Raw genomic sequence first — 10,392 nt, 5'->3', positions numbered from 1 at the left:
AGTAGGGTTAGTTTCCCCTTAGCCCAGCAGAGTGCCTACATTAAATGGGAATTAATTGGAACATAAGTGATATTTCTTGAACATTTGAATTCATTCTCATGATTATGCTAAAACTTTCTTTGCAGTTGGTAGCCAGTTTTTTGTTTGTTTGTTTGTTTCGGTTTCTCTGTGTAGCCCTGGCTGTCCTTTAACTTGCTCTGTAGATAAGCTGACATTGAACTTACAAAGATCTGCCTGTCTCTGCCTCCTGAGTGTTCCATGTCCCTGTCCTGTGTGAGGTTTTGACTTGACTTCCTTTGGTGATGAACAGCAATGTGGAAATGTAAGCTGAATAAACCCTTTTCTCCCCAACTTGCTCCTTGGTCATGATGCTTTGTGCAGGAATAGAAACCCTGACTAAGACAACATCTTTCTTCTCATTTCTATTTGCCCATCTGTCTCATTCTGGCTTCTTTCCCATACTTCCCTATGAATGAAACCAAAGTTAAAGTAGTTACACTTTCCATTTCTTAACTGGTCATATTTTATTTATTCAGAATATTGTCCTCTTCCCCCTACCAAGGAGTCAGGTTTTATTTTGGAGGCATATATCCAAAAAATTTGGAAGTTTGTGGAAACTTACTCTCAAATTTCCCTGGACATGACTTCGAGGGTGTCTGAGGGAAGGGCTGAATCTCTGGTTGTAGGGGTCTGTTGCAATTTGGCAATGAGAAGCTGGGGAAATTGGCTTCGGGAAGAGTGAGAACTTCACCTGTATTCAGTGGAGGGAGTCGGTAGACATATCCAATTTGTTGTTGGTGGAAAGAAAAGAGTCCTTTACCTGGACCTCTTTTTCTTGAGTGTCCATGTGGTGGACCATAGCCCCGATGATACTGACCTTTGAGTTCTTGGCTATTGGAGGGTGGGTCACAAGGTCCATAGTCAAGGAAATTATGTCCATGGGGATGATGACTGTGGGGGTGATGTCCGTGGGGGTGGTCACCATGAGGATGGTGTCCGTGAGGATGATGACCATGGGGGTGGTGCCTATGAAGATGGTGTCCATGAGGGTGGTGTTCATGGGGATGTTGTCCATGAGGGTGGTGTCCATGGGGATGATGTCCATGAGGGTGGTGTCCATGGGGATGTTGGCCATGAGGGTGGTGTCCATGGCAAGAATGCTCACTACAACTGTGATTATGAGGGGGTCCACGGGTAGAAGGAGGGGGATGACTAGGAGGCAATTGTGGAAGGGCTCCTTCTTGAAGGGATGGTGTGTCTGAGTTATCTTTTCCTTCTGGTGGAGGTGGGCATCCGAGTTCATATGTCTTCTGGGTATTATGGTAATCCCTGAATCTGCTGAACTTACACAGATGTTTGTCACAAAGAGGATGTTCATGGCTCCAATGGGGTTTTATGTCACTCATGTTTTTATGATCCTGGTAAAGGACACAGAGACATGAACATAATTATGTAAGAAGTTAGATGTTGGGTTTGACTTAGACCGGAGGCTCTCAAAGATTTCACAAAATGATTTAAAAAGTAGGGTACCAAAAAAAAAAGCCATTGAATTTTTAGAAATTACTATTTTAGAATATGTAGGGGTTTGCCTTTATGTATGTCTGTGCACTTTGTGTGTATATAGTGCTTGTGGAGGCCAGAAGAAGGCATCAGATCCCCTAGAACTAGAGCTACAGACAGCCATGAGCTGACATGTGGGACTGGGAATCGAACCCTGGTCTTCTGGAAGAGCAGCAAGTACTCTTACCATCTCTCCAGCTCTGGTTCTTACATTTTTTTCTAGCCAAATTACATTTAAAATAAAAAAGAAATCTGTTGTTGAATAGCATTATTACTTCCCAAGAGAAATATGACAAATCAGAAAGCTAATGTCAGTGTAAGAGCGGTCCTTTGAATGGACTACATTCTGTTTTATAAAAAATTGTATTAACCTTATTTTTCTTATTTCACTGAAAAGTGATGAAACTCTATCCAGGAACAGTAACTCTCTGTCAAACTAGCGTTTTTGATGGATCTGACATTCCCAACACAGTCCCAAGACACTCACTCTCCAGAAGACAGACACTTAACCTGTAAGTCTTCAGCTTTAGCTTTAAAAAACATACAAATAAAAAAGCCAGAGTTTTTCTTTATAGCTCAGCCTGGCCTGGAACTTGGCTGTTTTTCTATTTCAGCTTCCCACATGTTGGAATTATAGTTGTATACCAAAACAGACTTTAACTAAAAAAAATTATGGTTAGGCATGGTGTTGTACCTATGGCTAGGTGTCACAGAGTATAACTTTAATCCCAGCACTTAGGAGCCAGAGGTAGGCAGATCTCTATGAGTTTGAGGCCAGCTTGGTTTACATAGTGAGTTCCAGATTAGCCAATGCTACATAGTGAGGCCTTGTCTCAAAAAACAAAACAAAAGAACAAACAAGCAAACAAATAAAATCTATGGAGCCATGTTTTTGGTGACAACAAACCTACTCTGTGACTCTGTCTCTGTCTTTCTCTCTCTTACACACATACACATCATAAGAACCAAATGTACCATGTGAGAGAAATTATCACTTAGTCTGGTCCTGCTCATGATGAAGGATGCTCAGCCAACCCACCTCAGTGTTGAAGACTTCACAGTTTATGTCAGTGTATTCTGGGGTTTCCAAGTCAAAGGCTTCTATACTGTAGGACAAAACTGCTCTGCAAAATCCAAAGACCTTCAAAGGGAAATGTCTGTTAGTGTGTGCAAGAGGAGTATACAGTGAATGTGCCCATACGTTTGTTTATGTCCACAGGGTGTGAAAATTTCCAGCCAAGAAAAGCTTTACATGAACAAAAGGAAAGGGGCCAGCTCTGTATCATTGACATACATGTACCACACCCAAAGAAAGAAGGAAAAGGAAAGACAATACTATTACACACACCATCAGCTATTTATTATTGTCACATAGTCAACACTTGGGTGAAGTACTGGCTCCACAGGTTTTTATCAGACAGCTGTGGGTTTCTTCCATGAACAGACACAAGCACCGCACATCTGTATGTAGTACTAGGGACACACATACCTGCTGCCCTTAGGCTAGTGTTTTTGCAATAAAGACCTGGGTTGCTTGTGCCTGGGAGAACAGGAAATGCTGTTGAAGATAGATTTGTATAACTTGCAAATGCTGGGAAAGGCAGAGCCACTACAAAGACGAGCTTGCTTGAGTCCTGTTAACGTGGGTATCTGCTGGTTCTAACTGGCTGGCATTCTGTGTTCCAGAAGCCCCTAAACCCATTTGTCAAAGGACAAGAAGGCAATTCATTTCTAGAAAAAGCTATGCCCTGAGGCCATCTGTACAGTTTTGAAGTCAAAGAGACCTATATGAATTTGGACTTGCCACTTACCAGCAGTGAGAAATGAATTGTACAAAGGTTCTGAAATTCAGTATTTGTAAAGGAGTGTTATACCCACAGGTACAAGCAGCTTTAGTTAAGTGAGGGGAGGCTGCTAGCTTCCCCTTCTCCAGCCTTCATGACTCTGCAGTTGGTTTTTAGCACCACACAAACACAACAGAGTATTTATTTGTCTTTTATGGCTTCTGAGGAGGAATCTAGAACTGGCTCAAGTGGGGAATTTGAGCAGCTGGAATGTATATACATATACATATACACGTACAGAAATATATATGTTATATTTACACACCATATATACATATATATGTATATATACATATATGCGTATACATATATATACATATATATACATATATATACATATATATATATGTATATATATGTATATATATGCACTTGTGAAGTTGATGACACAGCACATGCCACCTCCCTTCTGGCTGGAGAAAGTGGATGTGTCATTAAACCCCAGAAAAGGTCTCGAGTCGAGAACAGAACAAAGTTCCATGTTGCTAACACTAATCAACTAAGAGTACACAGGTAAGTGTCAGGCCTCATCCCAGGGTAACTGAGCCAGACACGTGCATCTCCACAGCGGGGATGTTGTGAAGCTCAGCTGACAATAGTATATGTGGAGATGCTTTGTAAATACCAAGATACTGAGTGCATCAGTCATTTTCTCATCACGGTGACCAAATACCTGCTAAGTGAGGACTAAAGGGAGGAAATATTGGGCATCATTAGTAAGAACTTCCAGCAGATAATGGGTCAATTTGACTAAGGAAGAAGTCCTGGATTCTAACCAAGATTGGCAGGACCACAGTAACATCCTCACTAGTCATCCGGGATACCTGCAAGCATCGATACTTGGTGTAGATGGACTTAGTATATCTTAGTTATTAGCTCACTAAGCCTTTAGTCTTAAAGAATTAAAAATTCAATTCTAGGCATATGTATATAATGTTATATATATTCTGAAACCATTTTCCCATCTTCAAATTAGAACGAATATGAGTGCTTATCTTCTAGGGTGGTGTGAACATGTGTATGAGGAGCCCCTTGGGGTAGTGGGCACACTGTAAATGACAGTGCGTCATACTTACCGGAGGGTATCTGGGGAAATGCTGTGTGGAACAGTTCCTCACCGAGAATTCCACATAGTAATTGGTTCTTTCCCCTCCTCTCTAGAACAGAGGAAGCAACACAGTTTCATGAGCATAAAAGCCAAGAGGAAATGTAATAGATACCCATTATACAACATCTTGTATATCTTGTATTAAAATGATGAATATATTATCTTTTGGTTTCTGCTGGATAAAAATGTATTACATCAGTGATAAGAGAACACCATTCTCCAGAAATTCTGTCGTAAACAGGCAGAAGCATAGCAGGGAAAACACCTTCCCTGAGCCCCAGATCCTCATTCTTGGGGGTGTCACTGTTACTTTTTTTTTCATTTTATTTATGTTTTTATGTGTGAGGTGTTTTTCCTGCATATGCTTCTGTCCAAGGAGGTCAGAAAAGGGTGTTGATCCGGATCAAGAGTTACAGATGATTGTGAACCAAACCATTACGTAGGTTCTTAGAATCCAACCCAGGTCCTCCAGAAGAGCAGTTGGTGCTCTGAACCTGTGCGCCACCCCTCCAGCCCTATCCCCACTGGTTTGATGTGCTTCTCTTTACAGGCTTTGTCCACATTTACAGGCTTTGTCTACACGTGGGAGTGTGCAGACATTTAAATACTTCATATACATGGGCTCACATGCTAAGCGTTGTTTTGCAACCTTCCTCTTCCGATTTAGAAGGCAGCTGCCCAAGATGAGGCCTGTGTACTGGGCGAGCCGCTCAGCTCACATCCGCCAGGCTGGGGGTAGTGGGAACTCACCGCTCTTATAACCCGTTCTGCCCGCTCCACTCTGAAAGAGGCAAAGTCACCATTCTCTCTTTTGTACTTGTCGAGGGCTTTCTGGGCTTGCTTTCTGTAGAGCTCGGAATCCTCAAAGAAGTCTAAGAGTACAGGACTGTCTTTGGTGTTGCCAAGTGCTGAAGAGACTAGAGGAAGGAGAAAGACAGTGATGCCACAGGGTCAGAATTGGCAATGACAATGGCAATGCCAGGTCAGGATACAGCACATGTAAGCGTAGCCCCAAGAGTGACACTGTTATTACAGACAGACTAATTGAAGGTTAAAGTAACTTGTCAAGATCAATGAGGCAGGAGCTGTTCTGCCCTGCCGCTCAGTGTGACCGCCATCCATGATGCCACGCCCACTCCGGACTTTATAAATTGCTGCTTTAATCTACATTCCCTATCTTTGTCAAGGAGAGAATGACAGCTTTAAGTTAAAGCTACAGAAAATGATTGAGCACAATCTCTCTCTCTCTCTCTCTCTCTCTCTCTCTCTCTCTCCTTTTTTTCTCACCCACAGGGAATCACCCTGTAGCTGCCTTCAGACTCATACTTCTGGAAGCAGTTTCCTATAGAAGCTACTGTGTTGTTGACTGTTCAGTCTGAACTCCTGAACTGTTTGAGCCGAAATATGTCCTTTTAAAATTATGGCACATGCCTTTAATCCCATGCCTTTAATTCAGGAGGCAGAGGCAGGCAGATCTCTGTGAGTTCAAGGCCAGCCTGGTCTACAAAGTGAGTTCCAGGACACCCGGGGCTAAACAGAGAAACCCTGTTTTGCTAAAAACAAACAAACAACAACCAAAAAAGCAACCAAACAACAACAACAAAAACCCCCTAATTCTCTTGGAAAAAATACTAAAATACTTAAAGAGTCTGGCATGAACACCGTAGAGGTGGAGAAATAGCATTCTTTGCCATGCCTGAATGCGCTTCTGAGAACACACCTTGGAGTCTTTGCCAGCCCCAATTATTTTTATCTCTGCAATAAAAAGTTCCATAATGTTTACTTCTTAGCCTTGTATAAGATTAAATAGAATGGTTGGCACTATGTAACACAGTATATAACTACTTTATACACTGGAATATAGAACTTTTAGCTGTTGAAGCCAATTCTTAAGAAGTGCCAAGTATTCTGCAAAGCGTGCTCATTCTATTTCATTCCAACAAGAATTTTAAACAAAGACAGCCAAAATAGATTAAGTAACCTGTTCCCCATGCCACAATTACTCTGGAGATAAAACAGTTGGAGTTGGCCTGCATTCAATGGCATGACCTTGGGGGCAAAATCTAGACACAATGAAGACATGATTCCATCTCAACAGTGTTGACTAAGAAAGAACTGGTAAATAACGAGGTTTGAATTCAAGCTCAAGCTGGCCTAACCTCAGAACTAAGCCTCTGCAATGGTGTACATTGTCTCTTTAAATCTCCACCTCTATACAGTAAATCTCTTTAAGCGAGGTATGCCAGAGGCAGGGAGCTGCCCTCTGTCTATTTTCAGGAGATTCATATTCTAATTAATGGAGAACCAATGGACAGGCTCCCCCTCCCATTCCGTCATGCTGTTACATAATGGATGCCACTGTTATGACTGAGTTCTATGTTAACTTGGAGTCAATTAGCAATTCAGCCAGTGACCTTACCGGAACTTGTGGTGCAGTTATAGCCATTCACTCTAAGATCCTGAGACTCATTTGAGTATCTTGTGGCTATTACCTTACACTGTCCAATCACCTGTAAAACAAGAGGATTTTAAGCCCTTGTGAACCTATGTGCCTCAGGTTGACTGTGAGGAGACACAGTGACCATCTCACATATTGTGTATTCGGGGATTTCTTCATCTGTTTTATCACAGACTGTGTGCTGCATACCATTGGCACCCCAAACCCTATGAGAGCACCTGTTGAAAAGGACTGTGACCATATCCTAAATGTTTTCAAAGGAGGCAGCACTAGATAGAGCCCCATGGTGTGTAAAACTTTCACTTCTGGAATTAGCATCCTGCGTCTGCTCATTCCTTTGAACTCTCAACTGGGAAAGGGAGACTGGTCCCAGTATCCAGGTCCACATGCAGGACAAAACCTAATTCCTCAGTGCAACTGTGGCCATTACTGCTGATGGGATCAGTCTTCACAGCACACAATTTCCAGTTCATAAATTCAGAGGCTACGTGGTCTGGAAACAACACTGGAGTCCATGTACTCCGACTCTCCCTTTTTAGAGTTGAGAAGACTGAAGCCTAAGGATGTTTGCTGATTTGCCCAAGACTTGAAGCTGGTGATGCTATCCCAGGGCACCTCAAGAGTACTATTGAAGGTTAATATCATCTTCATGAATCTCAAAACACCAGCAGCTTTTCCCATTGTGGTAGCCCAGCATAGCCCAGACTATACTCCCATGAGTGAGCGGACTAAATGGAAGAATGGACGATGAGAGGAACCCAGCGGCTCCAGTTACTTACTATTTCAGACGGCCACCTAGCTGGAAGACAGTCATCCTGGGCTTTTGTGGAGAGGACCCAACAGTCAGATTCTATCACATCTAAAACTAAGTAGTAGATGGTGGCTGTTCCCTAAGGGTGACAAGGAAGGAACAGGTCAGGAGGATGTGGGAACACAGAGATTTTTTTTGTTTTGTTTTGACTTATTTTGGATTTTTTGTTGTGGTTGTTGTTCATTTTATTTTTTTAATGATTTATTTATTCTTATTTTATGTACATTAGTGTTTTTGCCTGTATGCATGTCTGTGTGAGGGTGCTAGATCCCCTGGAACTAGAGTTCTAGACAATTGTGAGCTGCCGTGTGGGTCCTCTGGAAGAGCAGCCAGTGCTGAGCCTTCTCTCCAGCTCCCTGCCCTTTCTCTTTCCTTTCTTTTCCTCCATTCTCCCCTACCCCTTCCTTCCTGTCCCTTCCCCTTTCTTTCTCTCTTCTTTCTTCCCATTCCCATTTCTCTGTCCCTTGTTCGTTCTCCCTCTGTTTAAAGAACAGGATCCTAGGATGTAAGAACCCAGGCTGGCTTTGAGCTGATCTTTCTGCTTCACAGTCCCAAGTGCTGAGATTATAGCATGCACTACTATGGATCCAGAGGTTTCTTCTCTCACCTTTAAGAAGCTACCACTAAATGGCCCATTGGTTTGGGTAGGTGTTAAAAGTGCAAGCCCAGAGTTAAAAGTGACAGTAACTATCCCCTCCTCTGGTCTGTATTTGTGGTCCTGCCCTCTGTTCCTGAACTGGCTCTCCCTCCTTAGCAGCAGAGAACAGTAGCAGAACAAAAGCAAGAAAAAAATATAAATACATCTTGTGATTATCAGCTTTTTTCCTTTAGCCAATCATAAACAAGGCTGAGTAGTCTTTCCTTGAAATGTCTCTCATGTCTTGTCTAGTCCGTATTTTGACCACTGCCTTGTTCTGGTCCTCATTTCTGCATTCCTGGATACATGAATAGCTTCTTAGTTCATGTCCCTATTACCTGCCTCAGTCCCCTCCTCCCCCTGTGTCCCCTCCCCCACTTTCTGTACCGCCATTCAGAGGTAGCATTCTCTTTGACCCTGTGTCAGACAATGTGATAAAGAGCTCAGAGTGTGACAGATGGTCATGAAGTTGTTTGCTGTCTTAAGTTCCTGTGTTCCTGTTTTCTGCATTTGGCAGTGGCTTGCCATCTCCGATGCTGTAAAAAGTATACACTGCTTTGTGTGTCATCTGCAGTTGTCCCTGGTCTGGCTTCTTGTTTCAGATATTCCATTGCAGAGAATGTATGAAATTGTTATTGTTGTTACTGTTATTGCTGCAGGGCGAGGAAACAGCAGCTCTCCATAGTCCCGATTAGCCTATCAAATCCGGTTTAAACAACCATACCTTTTAAATGAAGACAGCAAGCTTGCTTGGCTTCAAGATCAGCTCACACTCTCTTTCAACTTCACACTGGATTCCAGCCTTTCCAGAGCCCTGCTGAACTTCTGCAATCCCTATCTGCTTAGTCAATTGCTTTGCAATATCCCTCTTGCTGATTCCCTGCTCCCTCTGGAAGATGTGGTGCTAGAATACACCTATTCAAATCCCATCTATCCTCCAGAACACACCTGCCTATTTCCCTTTCAGTATTAAGAGATCTGTCATTAAATTACTCCAATATCTTTGGCATGCATACGGTCACAAAATTATCCTATTTTTTCACAGTTGGCTTACATGAATTTTGCAGGCAATTATTTTCTTGAGAAGCACAGCTAATTCTAGTTTCCTTTTCAAAGCTCCCAGTATTCAATGGGCTCTATAGTGCTTCAGAATAGTTACAGACTGATGCATAGTTACTGACATGCCAATAACGAAAATTAGCTGAGAGGCAAACACAACAACTTAGAGCAAGCCTCAGAAACTAAACAAGAAACCTGACTAAAGTTGTTAATTATGCAAAGTAGTCTGCTCTGAGGCTCCAGTCCCTTTCCCCTGATTCCACACTGTCCCCCAGCTCAGCCCCTCCATTGGCCATGTCTTACCACGCTGTCCAAGTGGGCGTCAGAGACCCGCAGCAACTGGAAAGCATAGCCACTCCTCCGCCCTTTATTGATCAGGTCTAGAACTTTCTCAGACAACGGCTTGGAAGCATCACAGTCGGTGGGACTCAGGGCATGGGAACACTGCAGGATGACTAGAAGCAATGCAGTGGTGAGCGCCTTCATTGTGCTAAAGCATCATCCGCTGTGGTCCACCATAGCAGAGAATTCTACAGTGACACACACTCAATTGATCAAGGTCTTTATAGATTTTTTGTTGTTGTTGTATAACTGGGCCTGTTCACTTTGACCTCAGGTTCAAATATCTGTCAACAGTCTGTAAATGATTAGTGTAGAGAAAGTTGAGACATAACACCAATGAGTGGATAAAACCATCATTTGTTCAATACCCTATACCTGGTAGACAACTGTTCAGAGTGTGTTTGACCCTAAGCACTTATTGTGTGGGTATGGCGATGGAGTTGGGAGTAAGTTTTCTTCTGTCTCATTTGGAAATCTCTACTGTCTGCTGCATCTTTGGATTATGGCGCTAAAATTCCTCAGTGGAACACAACCGAATTATCTGAGAGAGGTAACTCATTCAAGCCCGCCTCT

The 10,392-nt window shown here is 42.7% G+C and overlaps 1 protein-coding gene across 1 annotated transcript; it reads right to left on the bottom strand.

Annotated features, from left to right (window-relative positions):
- Positions 1 to 499: 499 nt before the first annotated feature.
- On the bottom strand, positions 500 to 10,038 carry Hrg (histidine rich glycoprotein). The gene is made up of 7 exons (XM_034515608.2): positions 9,781 to 10,038; positions 7,750 to 7,860; positions 6,932 to 7,022; positions 5,263 to 5,429; positions 4,481 to 4,561; positions 2,600 to 2,701; positions 500 to 1,418 (listed from the first exon to the last, which is right to left on the bottom strand). Exons 1-7 carry the CDS (start codon positions 9,961 to 9,963, stop codon positions 573 to 575), a joined length of 1,581 nt encoding a protein of 526 aa, XP_034371499.1. The 5' UTR covers positions 9,964 to 10,038; the 3' UTR covers positions 500 to 572.
- Positions 10,039 to 10,392: the final 354 nt, after the last annotated feature.

Source organism: Arvicanthis niloticus, chromosome 12, assembly GCF_011762505.2.
Source record: "Arvicanthis niloticus isolate mArvNil1 chromosome 12, mArvNil1.pat.X, whole genome shotgun sequence".
Classification (NCBI taxonomy): domain Eukaryota; kingdom Metazoa; phylum Chordata; class Mammalia; order Rodentia; family Muridae; genus Arvicanthis; species Arvicanthis niloticus.
This window is presented reverse-complemented; position numbering and strand designations above follow the sequence as displayed.